This window comes from Pristiophorus japonicus, chromosome 5, assembly GCF_044704955.1.
Source record: "Pristiophorus japonicus isolate sPriJap1 chromosome 5, sPriJap1.hap1, whole genome shotgun sequence".
Classification (NCBI taxonomy): Eukaryota; Metazoa; Chordata; class Chondrichthyes; family Pristiophoridae; genus Pristiophorus; species Pristiophorus japonicus.
Window position 1 is genome coordinate 24,347,872 of NC_091981.1, and position 25,148 is coordinate 24,373,019.

The following is a 25,148-nucleotide window of genomic DNA, read 5'->3' on the forward strand; positions in this document are numbered from 1 at the left end:
ATAGAACTGTGGATAAAGACTGGGTCACAGCCTCACCAATTTGCCATTTTGCCAGGTTGAGGCTTAAAATGGTGAGGTTTGTTCACAAATGTACCAAATGAGTGGGGACGTCCCAGTAAATGTCTGTGGACACCTGTGATTTGTTAAGCAGCCTTACAGCATCATGCTGTGAACCAGATCTCTGTAACCAATGGTTTCTGCCGTTAATTCATTCAGTGACTCTATAAATATTCTCATTACCAAGAATATCTGAGAACTGTTGCAAATTCAAGAGCAGTCAAGCTTCAAGCAGTTCACAGAGTAATGAGTTTCTGCATCTACATGTGAACTCTCTCATTCCACGTAAATGTATGTCAACACTTTTAATCATCAAAAGACCAAAGTGATTATTTGCAATGCATTATTGACTCTGTGCAACTGTTTCATAATCTGCATACGGACTCGATCCAGTCACACTTGTGCACTTGATCCAGTCACACATGCGCAGCACCGAATGGTGTGGCAGCTGGGATCTGCACCACCACACTTCCCTCGGCTCAGTGCGGAGATGGTCAGGCGGCAGAGAGGATCGAAGGTAGAGAGAGACAGCATCGAAGGGGGAAAGAGAGGGGATAAAAGATGGAGAGAGAGGGGGGAACAAAGGGGGAAAGAAAGAGAGAGCAAGGTGGAAATCAAAGGGGGAAGAGAGAGAGGGAATCGAAGGGGAAAGAAAGAGGGAGGGGGAATTGAACGGGGAAGAGAGAAAGAGGGAAAAGAGAGAGAGGGAATCAAAGGTGGGGGGAAGAGAGGGGGGGGACAAAGGTGGGGAGAGAGGGGGGAATCGGAGAGAGAGGGGATCGGAGAGGGGGAAGAAGGCCACAAACTAAGGGGAGGAGTGGTGAGAAGGTCAGGGGCTCGGGTGGGGATGAGAATGTCAGGAGGTTGGGGCGAGGTCAGGAGCTAGGGAACATAAGGTCAGGAAAATGTTCGGTGGTGGGGGGGGGGGGATGAGAGCAAGAACATGATCCAGATGGGAAGATCAATCACATTCTCCTGCCCTTTGTCAGGCCTGAATCCCCCACCCCCTTTACGCCTGCACTAAGTTATCCCTCTCCTCCCCTCGCCCCCCCCCCCGCTCCCCCTGACCCCGCACCCAGACCGCAGTGATTCAAGAAAGCAGCTCACTACCACTCTCCCACAGGTTACTAGGGATGGGCAATAAATAAATTAATTACAAAATATGAGAGGATGTTGTGTGTTGGTCCTACAACATGCCTAACATTACATTTGTGTTATTTTCCAGACTCGACTGTTCCAATATTCTCCTGGCCAGCCTCTCATCTTCCACCCTCAATGAACTGGAGCTCATCCAAAACTCTGTTGCACGCATCCTAACACGCAGCATGTCCCGTTCACCCATCACCCTTGTGCAGCTGTCTGGAGACCCTCGCGCAGCCCGTTTAACAAAAAGGAAATTAGGGAGAACATTGTCCACCAACACCTTGAATTTAAAATTCTCATCCTCATGTTAAAATCTGTCCATGGCCTCACCCCTATCTATCTGAACTCGGCAATGCGAGTGTTCCTATCCCGGGAGGGTGAGCCCAGTCTGTTCTCTGAGTAGTGTTAGCAGTTGTATAATGGATCAAATCACACATTGCAAAGATCTCGATTACTCAGACAGGCAGGATCTAATTACACATTATAGACAAACTGCTGGCTGTGTTTTGTCCTTCAAGGGGACCAATCAGAACTCTGGTGTTACAAATAGTTGCAGCCTAAAAAGATACAATACCTTTTGGAGACCTGTGGAATTATCCATGATGTCATCTGGTAACAAGATGATCATACTTAATTCTTTATCAACATATGGAAGCTCAAGAACTTGAATTTTAACTTCAGGAATGTGACGGATATGGAACTTCTCCTTTTGGTACATCATTTTCACCGGCTTGCTTTCATTCTATTAACAGGAATGTTCATTGCATGTAATTCTTTTCTCATTTAAACTATTCAAAGAAAGCATTGAAGGAGACATGTACGGGAATTATTTAAAAGAAGCAAAACAAGTCACAAAATAAATGTATAGGTAAAAAAAACAGATGATGCTGTAACCTGCAAAATAGACACATTGTTGTATAATGTTTCAGTGCACTAGTCCTAAAGAGACCATCATAATTGGCCAAAGTTTGACAAGAGTATTCACTATATCGCTGTAAGCAGTAAGGATGCTCTACAATCAATTTTACTCCTTACTATACATAAGCTTTTGAGTGTGTGGCATGCACTCTTCTGAAAGATGCAACAAAGTATGGTACCTAGTTCATTTAGTCACTAAGCCATGTTACTAATTTACATCTCTGGACTGATCAAAATACATTGTTGGCTTTGAATAAACAAAACATTATTATGGGAGAAGGCCCACTTGTAGTTCAGAACATTTCCTGGTTCTAAAATGTGGTCACGTTTATTCTGGTACCCTGGCATTAGGTCACTTAAAATCAATCATTATATCAAAAAACAAGTTTGGTTCCTCTAAATTCCCTGAACATAGAATGTTGTTATATAAACACTGTTTATATATGTGGACTTGTATTTACTCTGTACTGCCACCAGAGGGCTCATTTCCCGGAGTCCCAAGGGATCCCATAATCGCTTGGGAGCACAGGTATTTAAGAAGGCTTCACAGGTTGGAGAGGCACTCTGGAGACCTGCAATAAAAGACTACGGTCACACTTTGAGCTCAGCCTGACTCTTTCTCCATACACAATAACTGGCGACGAGACACAGATAGCGAACCCAAAAATGCAGAGAACAGTGGGCATCCTGGAGAAATTTTCGGAGGGAGATGATTGGGAAACTTTTGTGGCGTGACTCGACCAATACTTCGTGGCCAACGAGCTAGATGGGGAAGAGAGTGCTGACAAACGCAGTGATCCTCCTCATCGTCTGTGGGGCACCAACGTATGGCCTCATGAAGAATCTGCTCACTCCAGCGAAACCCACAGAGAAATCGTACGACGATTTGTGCACACTGGTCCGAGAGCATTTGAACCCGAAGGAAAGTGTTCTGATGGCGAGGTACCGGTTCTACACCTACAAAAGGTCTGAAGGCCAGGAAGTGGCGAGTTATGTCGCCGAGCTGAGACACCTTGCCGGACATTGCAAATTTGAAGGACATTTGGAGCACATACTCAGAGACTTTTTCGTACTTGGCACTGGCCACGAAACCATACTTCGCACGCTTTTGACTGTAGAGACCACAACCTTGAGTAAGGCCATAGCGATAGCCCAGGCGTTCATTGCCACCAGTGACAATACTAAGCAAATCTCTCAGCACACAAGTGCTGCTACAAGTACTGTGAACAAAGTGATGTTGTTTTCGAATCGTAACGTACAGGGCAGGTCACACATACCTGCAGCTACACGTCGCAGATGTCTCAGAGTCCACCATCAAGGGTGATGAATGCAAGGCCATTAACACCTCGTTGGCGCTGTGGGGGTGATCATCATTTCCATTCAGCCGATTCAAAGGATACGTTTGCAAGGGCTGTGGAAAAATGGGACACCTCCAACAAGCGTGCAGGCGAGCTGCTAAGCCTGTTAAACCTGGAAACCACCATGTTGCAGAGGAGGACAGATCCACGGAGAGGATCACTACGAACCAGAGCCTCAGTTAGAGGAGGCAGAGGTACATGGGGTGTACACATTCACCACGAATTGTCCCTCGATAATGCTGAATGTTGAACTAAATGAACTCCCAGTGTCAATGGAGCTGGACACGGGTGCGAGCCAGTCCATCATGGGCAAAAAGACTTTTGAAAGGTTGTGGTGTAACAAGGCCTCAAGGCCAGTCTTAACTCCAGTTCGCGCGAAACTAAGAACTTACACTAAAGAACTGATTCCTGTAATCAGCAGTGCCACCATAAAGGTCCCCTATGATGGAGCGGTGCACAATCTACCACTCTGGGTGGTACCGGGCGATGGTCCCACGCTGCTCGGCTGGAGCTGGCTGGGAAAAATACGCTGGAACTGGGACGACATCCGAGCGCTATCGCCTGCTGATGACACTTCGTGTGCCCAGGTCTTAAACAAATTTCCTTTGCTATTCGAACCAGGCATCGGAAAATTCCAAGGAGCAAAAGTGCAGATCCACCTAATTCAGGGGGCGCGGCCCATCCATCACAAGGCGAGAACAGTACTGTACATGATGAGAGAAAGGGTAGTGATCAAGCTAGACCGGCTGCAACAAGAGGGCATCATTTCACCGATTGAGTTCAGCGAATGGGCCAGTCCTATTGTCCCAGTCCTCAAGGGAGACGGCACCGTCAGAATCTGTGGCGATTACAAAGTAACTATCAATCGTTTTTCCCTGCAGGACCAATACCCACTACCAAAAGCCGACAAGCTCTTTGCAACGCTGGTGGGAGGAAAGACGTTCACGAAGCTGGATCTGACTTCAGCCTACATGATGCAGGAACTGGAGGAATCATCAAAGGCCCTCACCTGCATCAACACGCACAAAGGTCTTTTTGTTTATAACAGATGCTCATTTGGAATCCGATCAGTGGCGGCGATATTCCAGAGAAACATGGAAAGTTTACTGATGTCGGTCCCGCACACTGTGGTCTTCCAGGACGACATCTTGGTCACAGGTCGGATCACAGTTGACCTCCTGCAGAACCTGGAGGAGGTTCTTAGTCGAATCAACCGCATGGGGCTCAGGTTAAAACGCTCGAAGTGCATTTTCCTGCCGTCTGAAGTGGAGTTCCTGGGAAGGAGGATTGCGGCGGACGGCATCAGGCCCACTAATGTGAAGATGGAGGCAATCAAGAACGCACAGAGGCCACAGAACGTGATGGAGCTGCGGTCGTTTCTGGGACTCTTGAACTACTTTGGTAACTTCTAGAACCACTGCATGTCTTACTACAAAAAGGGGGCGAATGGGTTTGGGGCAAAAGCCAAGAAAATGCCTTTGTAAAAGAGAGAAAATTGTTATGCTCAAACAAATTGCTTGTGTTGTATGATCCATGTAAGCGTTTGGGTACTAACATGTTTTGTGTCGGCATATGGTGTCGGCTGTGTATTGCAACAAGCTAATGATTTTGGGAAACTGCAACCGGTTGCTTATGCATCCAAGAGTCTGTCTAAGGCCGAGAGAGCCTACAGCATAATTGAAAAAGAAGCGTTAGCGTGTGTCTATGAGGTAAAGAAAATGCATCAATACCTGTTTGGGCTAAAATTCGAATTGGAAACTGACCATAAGTCACTTAAATCCCTATTTTGAGAGAGTAAAGGGATAAATAACAATACATCGGCCCGCATCCAGAGATGGCACTCACGTTGTCCGCATACAACTACGCCATCCGCCATAGGCCAGGTGCAGAAAACTGCGCCGATGCTCTCAGTAGGCTGCCATTGCCCACCATGGGGGTGGAAATGACGCAGCCCGCAGATCTAGCCATGGTTATGGAAGCAGTTGAGAGTGAGCAATCACCCGTCACTGCCCGGCAGAGACCAGCCAGGACCCCTTGTTATCGCTAGTCAAAAGCTGTGTGCTTCACGGGAGCTGCTCCAGTGTCCCGGTGGAAATGCAGGAAGAGGTAAAGCTGTTCCAGTGGCGCAAAGATGAAATGTCTATACAGGCAGACTGCCTGCTGTGGGGCAATTAAGTAGTGGTCCCCAAGAAGGAAAGAGACACCTTCATCAATGACCTCCACTGTACCCACCCAGGCATCGTAATGATGAAGACGATAGCCAGATCCCACGTGTGGTGGCCCGGTATCGATGCGCACTTAGAGTCCTGCGTTCACAGATGTAATACACGCTCGCAGTTAAACAATGTACCCAAGGAGGCACCGTTAAGTTTATGGTCTTGGTCCTGCAAACCATGGTCTAGGGTACACATCGACTATGCAGGCCCGTTCTTGGGTAAAATTTTCCTTGTGGTTGTAGACGCGTACTCCAAGGGGATTGAATGTGAGATAATGTCGGCTAGCGCATCCGCTGCCACCACTGAAAGCCTGTGGGCCATGTTTGCCACACACGGCTTACCCGATGTCCTGATGAGCAACTAAGGGCCATGTTTTACCAGTGCTGAGTTCAAAGAATTCATGACCCGTAACGGGATCAAACAGGTCACATCTGCCCCGTTTGAACCAGCGTCCAATGGTCAGGCAGAGCGAGCAGTGCAAACCATCAAGCAGGGCTTGAAGAGGGTAACTGAAGGCTCACTGCAGCCTCGCCTATAACAAGTCCTGCTTAGGTACCACACGAGACCTCACTCGCTCACTGAGATCCTACCTGCTGAACTGCTCATAAAAAGAGCGCTTAAGAGAAGGCTCTCATTAGTTCACCTTGATCTACATTAACAGGTAGAGAGCAGGCGACTTCAACAAAGTGCATACCATGATAGCGCAAATGTGTCACGCGAGATTGAAGTCAATGATCCTGTATTTGTATTAAATTATGGACAAGGTTCCAAGTGGCTTCCCGGCACTGTTGTGGCCAAAGAGGGAAGCAGGGCATTTCGGGTCAAACATTCAAATGGATTCATTCACCGGAAACACTTGGACCAAATCAAACTCAGATTCACGGACTACCCTGAGCAACCCACCTTGGACCCTACCTTTTTTGATCCCCCAACACACACACACCAGTGGCAACTGACACCACGGTTGAGCATGAAGCAGAACCCATCATCCACAGCAGCCCTGCAGGGCCCAACACATCAAGCAGCCCAGCAAGAGCCCAGCAAATGATTCAACAACACCAGCTTTCACACTGAGACGATCAACCAGGGCAAGAATGGACCCAGATCGACTCACATTGTAAATAGTTACACTATTGACTTTGCGGGGGGGAATGTCGTTATAGATATGGACTTGTATTTACTCTGTACAGCCACCAGAGGGCTCATTCCCCGGAGTCCCAAGGGATCCCATAATCCCTTGGGAGCACAGGTATTTAAGAAGGCTTCACAGGTTGGAGAGGCACTCTGGAGACCTGCATTAAAAGACTACGGTCACACTTTACTTTGAGCTCACAGTGTTCAGTCTGACTCTTTCTCCATACACAACAGACACGTCATCACTGTGAATTGACAAGTCTCCGGGGTTGAAATACACAATGTTATCTGACGGTCTTTGTTTCAGACTATCACCATCTCATGTCTCACACTGATATAAATGCCACAACGCCCCCAATCCTTCAAAACAAACTTACTTATTGAAGGCAACAGACCTTGGATCTTACCTGAATGAAAATAGATTGAGCTGCATGGATAGACTGGAGAAGCTGGGGTTGTTCTCCTTAGAGCAGAGAAGGTTGAGGGGAGATTTGACAAGAGGCATTCAAAATCATGAAGGGTCTAAACAGAGTAGAAAGAGAGCAACTGTTCCCATTAGCGGAAGGGTCGAGAACCAGAGAACACAGATTTAAGGTGATTGGCAAAGGCGACATGAGGAAAAACCTTTTTACGCAGCGAATGGTCAGATCTGGACTGCACTGCTTGAAAGGGTGGTGGAGGCAGACTTAATCGTGGCTTTCAAAAGGGAATATGATAAGTACCTGAAGGAGAATAAATTGCAGGGCAACGGGGAAAGGCGGGGGAGTGGAACTAGCTGAAGTGCTCTTGCAGAGAGCTGGCACAAGCTCGATGGGCCATAAAAACATAAGAAATAGCAACAGGAGTAGACCATATAGTTCTGCTCTTTCATTCAATAAGATCATGGCTGATCTGATCTTGGCTTCAGCTCCACTTTCCTTGACTCCGCTATAGTTCAAGAATCTGTCCATCTCAGCCTTGAATATATTGAATGACTCAGCCTACACAGCTCTCTGGGGCAGAAAATTTCAAAGATTCATGGCCCTGAGAGAAAAAATTCCTCCTCATCTCCATCTTAAATGGGTGACCCCTTATTCTGAAACTATGCTACCTAGTTCTAGATTCCGCATGAGGGGAAACATCCTCCCAGCATCTACCCTGTCAAGCCCCCTCAGAATCTTTTGTTTCAATAAATTTACTTCTCATTCTTCTAAACTCCAATGAGTACAGGCCCAACCTGCTCAACTTTTCCTCATAAGACAATTCCTTCATCCCAGGAATCAACCTAGTGAACGTTCTCTGAACTGCCTCCAATGCAAGTATATCCCTACTTAAATAAGGAGACCAAAACTGTACGCAGTACTCCAGGTGTGGTCTCACCAACGCCCTATACAGTTGTAGCAAGACTTCCCTACTTTTAAGCTCCATCCCCCTTGCAATAAAAGCCAACATTCCATTTGCTTTTCTAATTGCTTGCTCTAACTGCATGCTAACTGTTTGTGTTTCATGCACGAGGACATCCAGATCCCTCTGTACAGCAGCATTCTGTAGTCTCCATTTAAGTAATATTTTGCTTTTCTATTGTTCCGACCAAAGTGGATAACCTCACATTTTCCCACATTATACTCCATCTGCCAAATGTTTGGCCACTCACTTCACCTATCTATATACCTTTGCAGACTCTTTGCGTCCTCACAACTTGCTTTGCCACCTATCTTAGTATTGGCAGAAAATTTGGCTACAATACACTCGGCCCCTTCATCTAAGTTATTAATATAGATTGTAAATAGTTGAGACCCCAGTACTGATCCCTGTGGCACACTGCTAGTTAGTTTGCCAATCTGAAAATGACCCATTTATCCCGACTCTCTTTTCTGTTAGTTAGCCAATCCTCTATACATGCTAATATATTACCCCTAACAGCATGAGCTCTTATCCTGTGTAGTAATCTTTTATGTGACACCTTATCAAGTGCCTTTTGGAAATCCAAATACACTACATATACTGGTTCCCTGTTATCCAACCTGCTCGTTACATCCTTAAAGAACTCTAATAAATTTGTCAAACATAATTGCCCTTTCATAAAACCATGTTGACTCTGCTTGATTGTATTATGATTTTCTCAATGTCCTGCTACTACTTCCTTAATAATGGATTCCAGCATTTTCCCAATGACAGATGTTAGGCTAACTGGCATATAGTTTCCCACTTTCTGTTTCTGTCTTTTCTTGAATAGGGGCGTTACATTTGCGATTTTCCAATCTGCTGGTGCCTTTCCAGAATCTAGGGAATTTTGGAAGATTACAACCAATGCATCCACTATTTCTGCATGCCATCAGAACTTGTCAGCCTTTACTCCCATTAGTTTGCCTAGTACTTTTTCCTCCAGTGACAGTGATTGTTGTCATTTCCTCCCTCCCTTTTGCCCCCTGATTTTCTACTACTATTGGGATGCTGTGTGTCTACCGTGAAGACAGATACAAATTATTTGTTCAAAGTCTCTGCCGTTTCCTTGATCCTCATTATTAATCCCCTTGTCTCATTCTCTAAAGGACCAACAGTTACTTTAGCTACTGTCTTCCTTTATTTTCCTTTTTATATGCTTGTAGTTATTGGGCCAAATAGCCTCCTTCTGTACTATAACCATTCTATGATTTTGTTTCCAGTTTAGCCGATTTGCTGTTGATCCAAGTTCAGTAACATTTCCAAATGTCATTTAATATTACTATTCAAATAATCAGGACCAAAACTTGAATGTTTTCTTATGGGGAAGAATTAAAAAGACAAAGTAACTGGGTTCAGTACTGGTACTTTGCTTTGAATACCTTATTCAGTCTGAATGGCATCTCCTTTGTGAATTGTTCATTAAACTTCTCAGCCCAGCTTCCTTTGAAGTAGATGGCATTCACCAACACGAGTGTGGTAGCACTGCTAACCAAACCTGGAGCCAGCAGGTTTTGGATCTTACCTGAATGGAAATAGATTCAAGATATTTGTATAGTACACAACAGCAGCAAAAAGGTTAGGAAACATTTAACCTTCAGTAATTTATATTCTAAATTTAAACTTCAGAAGCAGAGAGAGAAAAATATCAAACTCATAGTTGCAAAACTGTTTTGTTTCATCTTTTAAAAAAGTTACCTTGGAATAGTTATAAAGCAAGAGTCTTTCCCATAGAACATCAACACATTGGGATATGTGTTCCAATTTCCCAAATAGGTTAATATCCATGTTAAATTAGTACAGTTAGGGATTAGTTTGTATCAAAACATTATAAAAAAAAAAAAATTTCAAAAAAGGTGCAGTGCCAGAGGACTGGCGAATAGCTAACGTAATACTTATATCTTAACACCGGTGGTAGGAAAATATTGCAATGCCTACAAAAAGAAAAATATAGAAAAACTCTAGGAACCAAAAATATGATAATGAATAGTCAGCATGGATTTGAAAAAGGGAACGTCTTGCTTGACGAATCACATTGAATTCTTTGAAGAATTTGGTAACAGAGAGTAGAGAAGGATAATGTAGTAGATGTAATTTATCTAGATTTCCAAAAGGCCTTCAATAAGGCACCACATAATAGACTAATGAATACAGTCAGAGAATGCAGGGGACTGCAACAATTACAAGATATTATTAATAAACTTGCAGAATGGGCCTATAATTGGTAAATAAAGTTCAACACAGATAAATGTGAGGTATTACATTTTGGTAAGAAAAATAAGGAGGTCACATATTACTTGGAAAATAAGAATCTAAATGGAGTAGAAGAACAAAGGGATCTGGGAGTACAAATACACAAATCACGACAAACAACACCACAGGTTAACAAGGCCATTAAAAAAGCAAACCAATCACTGGGGTTTATTTCTAGTGGGATAGAATTGAAAAGTAATGAAGTTATGCTAAACTAGTATCAAACCTTGGTTAGACCACACTTGGTACTGCGTACAATACTGGTCACCATATTATGAAAAAGATAGAGGCACTGGAGAGCGTATAAAAAAGATTCACAAGGATGATGCGAGAAATGCGAGGGTATACCTATCAGGAAAGGATGAACAGGCTAGACCTCTTTTCTCTTTAAAAGAGAAGGCTGAGGGATGACCTAATAGAAGTCTTTAAAATTATGAAAGGTTTTGGTAGAGTAGATACAGCAAGAATGTTTCCACTTCAGGAAAGAGCAACACTAGAGGCCATCAATATAAGATCGCCACCAAGAAATCAAATAGGCAATTCAGAAGAAACTTCTTTACCCAAAGAGTGGTGAGAATATGGAACTCGCTACCACAGGGTGTGGTTGAGGTGAATAGTGTAGATGGATGTAAGGGGAGGCTGGATAAGGATATGAGGGAGAAGGGAACAGGGGGTTATGCTGACAGAGTTAGATGAAGAAAGTCGGGAGTCGGAAGAAAGGCTGAGTGGAACATAAACACCGGCATGGACTGGTTGGGCCGAATGGCCTGTTTCTGTGCTGTATATCCTATGTAATTTGGAAAATAATACACCCAGTTATTCTTAAAATTACATTCTTTTGTTCTAATAAATCATTTTACAAAACCTCGGCAATCTCCAAGTTATGTTTTAGTACCAGGTACCGACAGGACTGGCCAGATGAACGGTGTTATTTTTTTCCTGTCCTCCATATCATTATTTTTCTTTTAATACCATTTACTGCTAAGCTTTCAGTGGTTACAAACAAAACCACTGAAGTGAAGCATGTTGATGAGCAGTAATTACACTTTACCTTCAAGGCCCTGATCAACAATGAAATAAATGTACCCAAAAACGTGACCACATAGGATTCATTTCTTCTTCTTAGGCAGTCCCTCTGAGTCGAGGATGACTTGCTTCCACACTAAAAATTAGTTCTCTGGTGACTGAACAGTCCAATGCAGACCCACAGTCTCTGGCACAGGTGGGGCAGATGGTGGTTGAAGGAACGGATGGGTGGGATGCCAGGGTTGCTGCATGTTCCTTCCACTGTCTATGCTTGGCTTCAGCTTGCTCTCACCGATGAGACTTGAGGTGCTCTGCGCCTTCCCGGATGCTGTTCCTCCAGTTTGGGCGGTCTTGGGCCAGGGATTCATCTGTAGCATTAATGATTATGAACCGTGCTGAATAAAATATTCATGATATCAATCTCCTTAGATAAGATCTAACCAGCAGTTTCAAGAGATTTTGGCCGTGAAATTCGGCACCTTAGCGGTGGCAGTTTCGGAGAAAAAATAGTGGCCACCTAGCTTCCAGCGTGGAATGTGCCGGCCGCCTTTCTGGGCAGGTTGGCAGCCCTGCAGCCGCCTACACTCGCTGCAAAAATAGCGATTAGTCAGATTGTGACATCAATCAGTGTGAAACACTGAGTTGACACGTGTCTTGCTATTTTGGATGTCGCCGCTCGACTTAGGCCCTCTCCGAAGCACGCACAGCTGACCATGTGTTCAGCTGCTTGGTGAACTCCTCCAGCAGCGCTTCTTGAGGCAAGTTTAGGTTATTGCTATTGTACTGGTTTCTTCACATTTTATTGGCTTGGTGCAAGACATTAAAAAAGTTGTTAAAAAGTGTGTGGGGAGTGCAAGGAGGGCTGCTGGATTTTTGCAAGGCTTTGGCTCTTAAAGGAAAGCCTCCGAGAACACCACTTGCTCCCAGTTCTGGGGGTTTTAGTTGCAGTATGACATGGAGATGGAGCAAAGGCAGCAAAGGGGACAAGCTGCTCGCAGAAGGAGGAGGAGGAGAGGAGGAAGCAGCAAACCAGACAGACTCTTTCTGGTCTGGATATCTGGGATCAAATTATCTGCCTGTGGTTCCAGTGAACACAATCCCAATTCCCCTTTCAAGTTTGTTCCACGTCTTCCCTTCTGTTACTGACCATTGCAGTGGCCTTTTGGCCACAATGCTCGAAATAAAAGCCACTACATAGCAACATTTCCAATCCAACTTTATCCATATATACATCCAATATTACATCAAATAAAATCACCCTTGTGCATTCCCTTAGTGACTATCTTGCATCTGCTTTTGCCTATCCTAGTGCTCCTATGCAGTGCTACCCCAGCGGCTGCAGCATTGCTAGTGGAAGGCTTCTGACTTTCAGTGGGGGAGACTGCAGACAACTTTGTAGGATGACAGGGGAGTTGAGCAGGGAGTGTGAAATCGAATGACAGTGTTTCTTCTTTATCTTCTTCGCTCTCCTCTCCCTCTTCTTGGTGAACCATTGGCTGGGCAGGCTGGATTTCTTGGGTGTCTGAAATGAGGAAGCCACAATGGTAGGGTTGTGGTGAGGGGAGAGCGGGAAAGCAAAAGGTACATGCTTACACCATGTGCAGCTTGTAAATCAGAAGATATTGTGGGATGAGGGGGAGGTGGGATGTGAGGAGGAGGATAATGTAAGAGGATACTGGCATCTTGTATCTTTTCAACCCCACTGCTGGACAAGTGCTCAGCCATGCTCCTGCCAAGAATGGCCGGCACTTCCTCCTCCAAAGGGGTGAATTGAAGCTAGGATTGGGAGGTGTGCATTGTGTCGGCAGGTGAGTGCTGGTGGGGTGGGGAGGGGAAATGTGTGTGAGGCTAGTGGTGCAGTTGATAGGAGACGGCTTTTGAAGATGCATTCACTGACCTTGATCACTCGTCTAAGGTCATGAAATCTTTCGGGCACTGCAGCCAAGTGCTGGGGGCGCCACTGCTGGCATTGACCACCTCGACGATCTGGTCCCAAATCTTTCTTTCTGGAGGACTTCCTGGACCACTGTGGCTAGAGAACATCTCTTCCAGTGTTCACCCCCTGCACAAAGGCCTCAAGTGCTGTACCAGAGACCCTAGGTGCCTTTCCCTGGCCTGTTAAGCTGTTTGGGTTAGTGCTGAAGCACTTTTAACAGTTTGTATCATCAGAAGGCAGCTCACCTTTAAGAGGTGCAGACTGCCTTTAAAAAGGTGCAGGCCAGTTTTAAATAAAGCAAGCATCCCACAAACATCGACAAGTTCAGCCCCCTGCTGAGTGCACAGCCTGTCTGCAGCACACTGGGCTGTGTGCCACAATGATGTAAAGTAGCAGGCAGCATGAATTCAACGGGCATGGGCAGAATGCAGTGCCCAGGTGGGTTTTTCAGCATTATCCAATTTAACTCCCATGAAAATTCCAATACAGGCCGATCAAAGTAAATGCAGTTGCTAATGTTTTGGTGTTGGAGTTGACACAGGTGATGGTTTGGTGATGAGATGGTTTCTTCCATTAATATACTGGTCTTCAGTGTTGGGAAATCGAATATTTTCTCTTTTCAGGCATTTATAAGAGCATAAGAATGAGGCCATTCGGCCCCTCGTGTCTGCTCCGCCATTCAATGAGATCATGGCTGATCTTCTACCTCAACTCCACTTTCCTGCACTATCCCTATATCCCTGGATTCCCTTAATATCCAAAAATCTATCAATCTCTGTCATGAATATACTCAAAGACTGAGTGTCCTTAACCTCTGGGGTAGAGAATTCCAAAGATTCACCACCCGCTGAGTGAAGTTTCCCTTCATCGCCGTCCTAAATGGCCAACCACTTATTCTGAGACAGTGACCCCTGGTTGTAGACTCCTCAGTCAGAGGACACATCCTCTCTGCTCTACTCTGTCAAGCTCTAAGAATGTTGAATGTTTCAATGAGATCACCTCTCATTTTTCTAAAATCTAATGAATATAGGGCTAGTCTACTCAATTTCTCCTTAGGACAATCCCCCATTCACTGTCAGCATGGTTCGATGAGGGGTAAGTTCCCTGTATTCTGCCCAACAGTGTGCTAGAAACCCTCACCTCAGAAGAACAACCTTTACCACACAATATACCTTTCTTACATTCGCCATATCTGTGGCTTCTCAGTGAGATTACCAACATAGGGGGTGAATTTCCGCAGAGGTTCTCCCACTCGTCTGCCATATCTTCAGCGGAAAAGCTGAAAAAAAATATGAAAACTACCACAAACAAAGCATCAACACTGTCTTTCCAAGGTTTCTGCTCCTCCTTAACCAAAGTTATGGTGAACGAGCGGATGAACTGTTGCAGAAAATTTCCCCCATGTTGTCAAATTAGGGGCAAGGTTTGCATTGTGAGTCTATGCCCATTAGATTGAGACAGCCCAAGGAGATTTGATGTCAAAAAGTAGAAACTTTCACACCATTAGTCTGAGCCAGACTCAAACCCCAGGTCCCAGTGGTGGAAGGACAATGTGCTAATCCAGTGTGTTAGTCAGATTCACAAGCTAGGCAGTGCCATAACGGTCTTGGTTCCTGTGTAACAGCTGGAACTGAGCCAAATGGTAGACAAGGCATTGTTTCTTGTTATTATGACAAGCATTGGACTTGCAAGTACAGGTCTGACTCTTCTAGTCTCCAGACATGAATGCCTGGAATTTCCCGAAATTGTCAGTTTCACCCAATTTTACTCTGCTCTTTCCATCGGTGAGTTATGCTGAAATTCTGAGTATCTCATCAGCATATGGCAAAACTTAAAACCAGGAGCAAAACTGGTAGAGAATTCAAACAGGCTGCATTTAGACAGGCTGTGAAAATTCACAGACACACATAGAGATGCTACGTGAGTGGGAGCATTAAGTCATCAATCAACTTGACATTTTAGGACCTTGGGTAGCGAGCCAATTAAAAAGGTTAAAAGACTATTAATTGAGCCAATAAGGTCAAAGAAGGAGAGTTCTTTTCTGTAAATTGAACCCGGTATAAATACAGCCATTTTGACTATGTGGTCTCAGAAGGACAAAGACCTGGCTTAAAGCCAAGAGCTTGTTACTGCGGCCAAAATAAAGTGACATTAAAACTACAATCGGAGTTCGTATTTCATTGGAAATTAAGAGATCTAACAATTTTGGCATCACGAACAGGATAATTGAGGGAAGAAACTGAATTTTGGACATCGGACCTACATACTGAGGTAAGGACTCCTCTTTATAAAAGTCCTCGGTCAAAAGTCTAAATTCGCCTCTCCTTCTACGCGATTCCGAAAGCCTCCGGTTTGCGAACCCTCCGGTTGGTAGTCGGCTCGAGGTCCCATAGAAGTCTAACTTCGGCGGTGTGTTAGTTAATTAATCACCGACCCACTGATCGGCTGGAAAGCCTACGACTCGAGACCCCAGTAAAAAAATCAGTATTATGGCAGCAGGAAATAAGAGCAAAGAATTGTCTACAACTGTTAAAGGTGGGCAGGCACCACCTGAGGTTTCGCTAGATGAGATTCTCAAACAATTGAAAGAATACATAGAGCAACAATTCAACTTATCTAAAACCTGTATTAAGATCGAACAAAAGTACGGAACCTCCAAAGGACAATGGTCCTTGGACGAGATTAAAAGGGTCTGGGGAAAAACGACCCGTATGAAAAATAAAGAGCGAATCAGGTGGTCCCTAGCGGTTATGGGACAGATTCGAAAACGGAATGAAATTATAATGCGTTCCCAACATGATCAAGAATTGACCAGTACAAAGGATCAATTGCAAGCTGTTTGTGCGCAGCTGCAACAGAAAAAGCTTGAACTTGAAAAGCTGGAAGCGGAAGTTAAAGATCTTAAAGGTGAAATTAAAGAATGGAAAAAATCATTAGGTCAAGAGACAGTAATAGGAAAAGGAAAATGTATCGGCCCAGGATACCCATGTTTGGATAAATTAAAAGCGCAAACCCTTAGACACGACCGAGGAATAGATACGGATTCTGAATCCTCCGACGATACAGTGTCGGAGGATGAAGAATTAGGGGTGCGCTTTGCCCCGTTTAAAAAAAGACGAGTTGTAGTCAAATCAGAAGAGACTGCGGATGAGGGCGGAACCAAAAAAACGAATAAAAGGCTGTATAAAAAAATACTTATTTCATGATCCGGCAGACCCAGAGAACATTGATAAGTGGTCCAAGGAGTTGCCCAATCCAAAGAAAGGGGGAGTAAAAACGTGGGACCAATTGGACCGCTTAAGAAATATATATCAACTTCATCCCTGGGACGGAGTGCAAATTTTGACCATAATGGTGCCAAAAACACAGGGAAGAAAATTGCACAACAAGGTAGAAGAAGCTTTGGGGCAGGATGAGCAAGAATTAGACACAGGATGGGAGGCGATTAAACACTGGCTGCAAGCCTTCAGTCCAGCTAAGACAGACTGGGGAAAAATTGCAGCCAACAGAAAGGAACAGAGGAGGTCCTGCAGTATGACGAGCGGTTTAGATGCATGTGGCTAGAACATTCGGGTATGAATATTACGGATGAGGAAATGGATGAACAAGTGTTTGGACCCCTGAAAGCAGCTTTCATGGCAGGTCTAAAGCCAGAACTGTCCAAAATGCTTAAGGTAATATTACCGGACTGGGAAGATAGAGGAACTACCTTTGCAGCATTGGTGGATCGATGTAACCAATTAGATCGGGATATGGGAGCTAAAGTCCGAGCTGTACAGGCTATGGGATGGAAATCCCAGGATTCCGATAAATATTCATTAGGAAAATTACCCGGAAAATGTCATTATTGTGGGAAAGAAGGTCACTGGGCCAAGACGTGCAGGGCAAAACAGCAAGGTCACGGCCGGGGAAGAGGACGCAGCCAGGGATACAATTCAGCCAACAAACCAGGCTTGTCACAAGATAACGACCTCATAGAAGCATTTAAGCGACTGACAATACAACAACAGAAGGAGAAAGCAAAAAACGATCAGAGCCCACCCTGGCCCCTCTCCTCGCACTAATACAACAAAGGGGAGATGGGCTATATATAACTGTGAGGGTGGGCGATAAGGATGTGGACTGTCTTTTAGACACAGGGTCGGAATTAACATGCTTACCTCTACAATATGGAGACTTTTTGCCGTTGGATGGTAGGGCACATACAGCCTATGGAGTTGGGGGCCATAAAATGGAAATTAAAAGGACAACACCTGTACTTATAGGGCTGGGTCCACATGAACTAAACACGCTGGTCTGGATAGGCCCTGTAGATCAACCCCTTTTGGGAATGGACGTTCTAATCCAAATAGATTCATCGTTGCATTTCGAGGATGGTCGGGTGGCATGGTCAATTAGAACTTTGAAGAAAGAAGAATTGAAGGAATGCCCGATATGGGCTAAAGATAAGAACAATTGTGGCCTACTCCAGATGGAGCCTGCGTCATTTACCGGGACCAAGCCTCCATGCACTAAACAGTATCCCATCAGTCCAACTGCCATCGCGGGAATCTTACCGGTTATTCAGCAATTGGAGAAACAAGGGGTGCTTATTAAAACGCATAGCTCCTCCAATAGCCCCGTGTGGCCGGTACAGAAATCTAATGAGACTTGGCGTTTGACTGTCGATTATAGGAAAGCTAACCAGTGTATTGGTCAAAAAGCTCCTTTGGTCGCAGATCCCTCCACCATTTTTAATGCCCTCAAACCGGAACATAAATATTTCTCGGTTATAGATATGGCCAACGGATTTTGGTCGGTGCCTCTGGCACCGGAGGTTCGACAGTGGTTTGCTTTCACGGTCCAAGGACAACAGTATACTTGGACCCGGTTACCGCAGGGTTTCCACAACAGCCCTACGGTATTCCACATGGCTTTACAAAGCCATTTGCGAGAATTACCTCCCCTGTCATCCACAGTCATCCAATATGTAGACAATATTCTGCTAGCTTCAAACACGGAAGACCAGCATGAATAAGATTTACGAGCTTTGCTGGACCACCTTCGGCTGAAAGGACATAAAGCCAGCAAAGCACAAATATCCCAAGAAGAGGTTGTATACCTGGGACAAAAGATTTCACAAGGAAAGAGAGAACTTACCCAGGATAGAACTGCAGCCATTCAGGCTGTTAAAAACCCACCACTATTCAGGAACTAAGGTCTTTTTTGGGATTGTGTAACTTTAACAGAAATTGGATTGACTCCTTCACACAGCTTGCTCAGCCACTGAATTATATTTTAAAGGGGAAACGTGCCTCTAAAGAAGCCATCACCCTCACTAAGGAACAGCAAGAGGCCTTTCTGAGTTTGACAAAGGCTTTGTGTTCGGCACCGGCTCTGGGAATCTCCGACAGTGGTAAGCCATTTACCCTGTTTGTCCATGAGAAAGGATATATGACAGCGATACTGACACAAGAACATGGGGATCGGCAAAGACCTATTGGCTATTATTCGGTAAAACTGGATGCGGTAGCCCTTGGATGGGGAAGTTGCCGAAGGGCCATGGAAGCTACATGTCGAGCGGTAATGATCACTGCGGGTCTAGTCCTCGACCAAAAGCTGATTGTCAAGTGTCCCCACACCGTACACGCTTTGCTGTCTATGAATAGAATGTCTCAGGTGACGGCAGCTAGATGGACCCGCTGGACAGCAGTTTTGGAAGCTCCGAATCTCCATATCGTCCAGGCCAGCCCGATTAATCAGGAAAGATAGAATACAAGGAAAAGGAGGTGGGGTAGCATTGCTGGTTAAGGAGGAAATTAAGGCAATAGTTCGGAAGGACATTAACTTGGATGATGTGGAATCTATATGGGTAGAGCTGCAGAACACCAAAGGGCAAAAAACGTTAGTGGGAGTTGTGTACAGACCTCCAAACAATAGTAGTGATGTTGGGGAGGGCATCAAACATGAAATTAGGAGTGCATGCAATAAAGGTGCAGCAGTTATAATGGGTGACTTTAATATGCACATAGATTGGGTTAACCAAGCTGGAAGCAATACGGTGGAGGAGGATTTCCTAGAGTGCATAAGGGATGGTTTTTTAGACCAATATGTCGAGGAACCAACTAGGGGGGAGGCCATCTTAGACTGGGTGTTGTGTAATGAGAGAGGATTAATTAGCAATCTCGTTGTGCGAGGCCCCTTGGGGAAGAGTGACCATAATATGGTGGAATTCTGCATTAGGATGGAGAATGAAACAGTTAATTCAGAGGCCATGGTCCAGAACTTAAAGAAGGCTAACTTTGAAGGTATGAGGCGTGAATTGGCTAGGATAGATTGGCGAATGATACTTAAGGGGTTGACTGCGGATGGGCAATGGCAGACATTTAGAGACCACATGGATGAACTACAACAATTGTACATTCCTGTCTGGCGTAAAAATAAAAAAGGGAAGGTGGCTCAACCGTGGCTATCAAGGGAAATCAGGGATAGTATTAAAGCCAAGGAAGTGGCATACAAATTGGCCAGAAATAGCAGCGAACCCGGGGACTGGGAGAAATTTAGAACTCAGCAGAGGAGGACAAAGGGTTTGATTAGGGCAGGGAAAATGGAGTACGAGAAGAAGCTTGCAGGGAACATTAAGACGGATTGCAAAAGTTTCTATAGATATGTAAAGAGAAAAAGGTTAGTAAAGACAAACGTAGGTCCCCTGCAGTCAGAATCCGGGGAAGTCATAACGGGGAACAAAGAAATGGCGGACCAATTGAACAAGTACTTTGGTTCGGTATTCACTAAGGAGGACACAAACAACCTTCCGGATATAAAAGGGGTCGGAGGGTCTAGTAAGGAGGAGGAACTGAGGGAAATCCTTATTAATCGGGAAATTGTGTTGGGGAAATTGATGGGATTGAAGGCCGATAAATCCCCAGGGCCTGATGGACTGCATCCCAGAGTATTTAAGGAGGTGGCCTTGGAAATAGTGGATGCATTGACAGTCATTTTCCAACATTCCATTGACTCTGGATCAGTTCCTATGGAGTGGAGGGTAGCCAATGTAACCCCACTTTTTAAAAAAGGAGAGAGATAACAGGGAATTATAGACCGGTCAGCCTGACATCGGTAGTGGGTAAAATGATGGAATCAATTATTAAGGATGTCATAGCAGTGCATTTGGAAAGAGGTGACATGATAGGTCCAAGTCAGCATGGATTTGTGAAAGGGAAATCATGCTTGACAAATCTTCTGGAATTTTTTGAGGATGTTTCCAGGAGAGTGGACAAGGGAGAACCAGTTGATGTGGTATATTTGGACTTTCAGAAGGCTTTCGACAAGGTCCCACACAAGAGATTAATGTGCAAAGTTAAAGCACATGGGATTGGGGGTAGTGTGCTGACATGGATTGAGAACTGGTTGTCAGACAGGAAGCAAAGAGTAGGAGTAAATGGGGACTTTTCAGAATGGCAGGCAGTGACTAGTGGGGTACCGCAAGGTTCTGTGCTGGGGCCCCAGCTGTTTACACTGTACATTAATGATTTAGACGAGGGGATTAAATGTAGTATCTCCAAATTTGCGGATGACACTAAGTTGGGTGGCAGTGTGAGCTGCGAGGAGGATGCTATGAGGCTGCAGAGCGACTTGGATAGGTTAGGTGAGTGGGCATGGCAGATGAAGTATAATGTGGATAAATGTGAGGTTATCCACTTTGGTGGTAAAAACAGAGAGACAGACTATTATCTGAATGGTGACAGATTAGGAAAAGGGGAGGTGCAAAGAGACCTGGGTGTCATGGTACATCAGTCATTGAAGGTTGGCATGCAGGTACAGCAGGCGGTTAAGAAAGCAAATGGCATGTTGGCCTTCATAGCGAGGCGATTTGAGTACAGGGGCAGGGAGGTGTTGCTACAGTTGTCTGGTGAGGCCACACCTGGAGTATTGTGTACAGTTTTGGTCTCCTAACCTGAGGAAGGACATTCTTGCTATTGAGGGAGTGCAGCGAAGGTTCACCAGACTGATTCCCGGGATGGCGGGACTGACCTATCAAGAAAGACTGGATCAACTGGGTTTGTATTCACTGGAGTTCAGAAGAATGAGAGGGGACCTCATAGAAATGTTTAAAATTCTGACTGGCTTAGACAGGTTAGATGCAGGAAGAATGTTCCCAATGTTGGGGAAGTCCAGAACCAGGGGACACAGACTAAGGATAAGGGGTAAGCCATTTAGGACCGAGATGAGGAGGAATTTCTTCACCTAGAGAGTGGTGAACCTGTGGAATTCTCTACCACAGAAAGTTGTTGAGGCCAATTCACTAAATATATTCAAAAAGGAGTTAGATGAAGTCCTTACTACTAGGGGGATCAAGGGGTATGGTGTGAAAGCAAGAATGGGGTACTGAAGTTGCATGTTCAGCCATGAACTCATTGAATGGCGGTGCAGGCTCGAAGGGCCGAATGGCCTACTCCTTCACCTATTTTCTATGTTTCTATGTCTATGTTTCTATGCAACGATGCTCCCGATGTCAGAATCGAGGGAGCAAGAGGGGGGAGAATGTGAAGAGCATGACTGCGTGGAGATTTTAAAAGAAACAGAAGAAGCAGCCTTAGCAGCAGAGGAGTCTCTGCACAACCCAGACCTCATCCTGTTTGAAGACGCTTCCTCCTTTGTTGACAATGGTACCAGAAAAGCAGGATGGGCAGTTACAACCTTATATGACGTAGTGGCAAAAAGATGTTTACCCTCAGGAACGTCAGCACAACAGGCCGAGTTACGGGCCCCGTCAGAAGCATGTCGAATAGCAGAAGGACACACAACCAATCACACTGCAAAGGTCTTTTGTAAGGATTACATTCCCCGATGGGGAGTCCCGAGTAGCATTGACTCAGATCAGGGAACACACTTCACAGGTGCTGTCTGCCAAGAAGTCTGTAGATTACTGAACATTACGTGGGATTTACATTGTCCTTATCATCCACAATCATCAGGACAAGTAGAACGAATGAATCGAACTCTGAAACAACGGCTTGCCAAAAATCACCAAGAAGGAACACCATGGCCCCAGGCACTACCAATAGTGCTATGTAGTATTAGGGCAACCCCGAACAGAACTACAGGTCTAAGCCCATTTGAAATGATAACAGGAAGACCCATGTCGCTGCCAGGAACTATCGATTTAAGGAAAGCTGATGTTCACTTAATGAGTGGCACTTTGTTATCATACTGTCAGAACTTAACCAATGCTATTAGTTCTGTTTCCCAACAGGTATCGGCAGCTTGGGGTAATCCATCCGAAAGAGGACACGACATCATCCCGGGAGTCTGGGTGTATGTGAAAAAGTTGCATAAAGAACCTTTGGGTGCCAAGTGGGAGGGATCTTATCAAGTGTTATTGACCACCCAGGCAGCTGTTAAAGTCCAATGAAAGAAAGCCTGGATCCACGCTTCACACGTTAAACAAGCACCTGTAACTGAAGCTGAAATCTAATAAGGACAATTACTTTTTGCGAAAATGTATAAATTTACTGTATTATTGATTATAGGTATTCTAGGCATTTGCCTACTTCTTACTAGCTGACCCTCTGCACCAAAGGGAAATAGTAGGGTAGTCAGGGAATTACATGTAAATACCTTTTTATATATGTCATACATTTATGCCAAACAAGGTAACATTTCTAAATTGTTGGGTGTGTGCGCATATTCCTATTCACTCAAAGGGAGGGATTCCCTTGAGGCCAGTTCTCTTGAATATCTCGGAAATGGCTGAGTGGATAATTAATCAAAACAAAACAAGCAATGCGTTTCCGGATACGGAAAACTGGGCACGTAAATGCAAGTCAGCAGGTTACAATCTGACTACCTTTGAAGGGGGATACCAACCGTGCTACAATAATTCCAAACGGCCCCCATTTTTTGTGATCACTAATACAACGGGAATAGGAAGACCGGGGGAATCGGTCTGTCTGATTAGAAACATCAAAGGAGGCCAAAATATGGGGTATAGTAACTGCTCCCGGAATTATAATATAATCAAGCCACGGAACCGTCCAAACTGGGCCGATGTGGGAATTTTTAACGTAACGAGGATTCTGAATAAAACAGATGGAAAAGCCTGGACAGGCCCCGGAGTGTTGCTGACAAAGAAACAGCTAACATTCATTGCATATAATGGCACCTATTGGGTGTGTGGCCACAAGGCCTACCCTTGGTTGCCCCAGAATTGGATGGGATCCTGCTATTTAGCCTACATTGTGCCTTATATGTATCATATAAAGTCACTGTCGGAACATTTACACCATCCTAAGAGAGCTATCACAGAAACAGAGAGGTTCTTTGCCATTCTGATCCCCAGGTATGGGACCACCAGACTGGCAAGGGAATCCATTAACATGGCATCCGTTGTGGAACGGGTAGCCAATGATACCTCAGAGGCCCTAGTTAAAATCAATGCAGAAATGGTAGCAATCCGCACAGTAGCCCTATAGAATAGACTGGCCCTTGATTACCTCCTGGCTGAAAAGGGAGGTACTTGCGCCCCACTCGGAACTGAGTGTTGCACGTATATCCCAGATAGCTCCGAAGAAATTACCCACTTAGCGGAGCATATCCAAAAGGAGGTAGAAAAACTTTAGCAACCCCCATCATTCACTTTGTGGAGCGGAGCCACTGAATGGCTAGGTTGAATAGGAACTTCATTGATGGAAGGTTTAATTCTATTTGTTGTAATTATTTTACTTTTATATTGTTTGTTTATGTTGATTAAATGTTGTTGCGACCAGGCGGCTGTAGCTGCTGTCCCGCAGGTGAGACACCTTGCAGGTCCCAGCAGACCATCTGTACGTGGCACAGGGGTATGTTATGCTTAAGGGAAGGTTGTTTACTGGTTGAATTAAGATATTGATTTGGATTAAATTGGAATAAGGTTAATTAACCTACTAAAACCAGACTTCTATTGTGGCCACGATGGAACTCGGGTTGGTGTAAATTTGTGTGGAAGCTACTAGTCCGGACATGTGGCGAAACACATCAACAAATTTTAGAAGGAAACTCTATTAACATGTATGAAATTATTTTGTAGAATGTTTAACCAGTGATACCTGATGTTTTATGATTCAGTTTGTGAAAGAATAAAAGGGGGGATTGATAGAGAATTCAAACAGGCTGAATTTAGACAGGCTGTTAAAATTCACAGACACCAAGTCAGAGATGCTACCTGAGTGGGAGCATGTTGCATTAAGTTATCAATCAACTTGACATTTTAGGACCTTGGGTAGCGAGCCAATTAAAAGGTTAAAAGATTATTAATTGAGCCAATAAGGTCAAAGAAGGCGAGTTCTTTTCTGTAAATTGAACCCAGTATAAATACAGCCATTTTGACCATGTGGTCTCAGAAGGACAAAGACCTGGCTTAAAGCCAAGAGCTTGTTACTGCGGCCAAAATAAAGTGACATTAAAACTACAATCGGAGTTCGTATTTCATTGGAAATTAAGAGATCTAACAAAAACAATCCATGTAAACAATCAGGGCATGAGGAAAGCACAGAACTTATGCCATATTCCTTCTTTAAGTCATCAAGTATTCATTTCTGCACAGTAGGCACAACATTTTTCAGAAAATGCAATTGTGGAAGATTTTGAATTTTGAATACAAATTTTTCTGATGCATTCAAAGAAAATGCAGGAAGAGAGACTGGAAAAGGAAAAAAAAAATGCCAT

The 25,148-nt window shown here is 44.6% G+C and overlaps 1 protein-coding gene across 1 annotated transcript in view; it reads right to left on the reverse strand.

The window, feature by feature from the left end:
• LOC139264251 (leukocyte elastase inhibitor-like) overlaps window positions 1–25,148 on the reverse strand; it is a 32,950-nt gene that overhangs the window by 2,582 nt on the left and 5,220 nt on the right. Inside the window, exons 5-6 of the mRNA XM_070880411.1 lie at window positions 9,631–9,773; window positions 1,775–1,942 (exon numbers count right to left, since the gene is read on the reverse strand). Of these exons, the coding sequence (XP_070736512.1) occupies window positions 1,775–1,942; window positions 9,631–9,773 (311 nt within the window). The remainder of the gene's footprint in view (window positions 1–1,774; window positions 1,943–9,630; window positions 9,774–25,148) is intronic.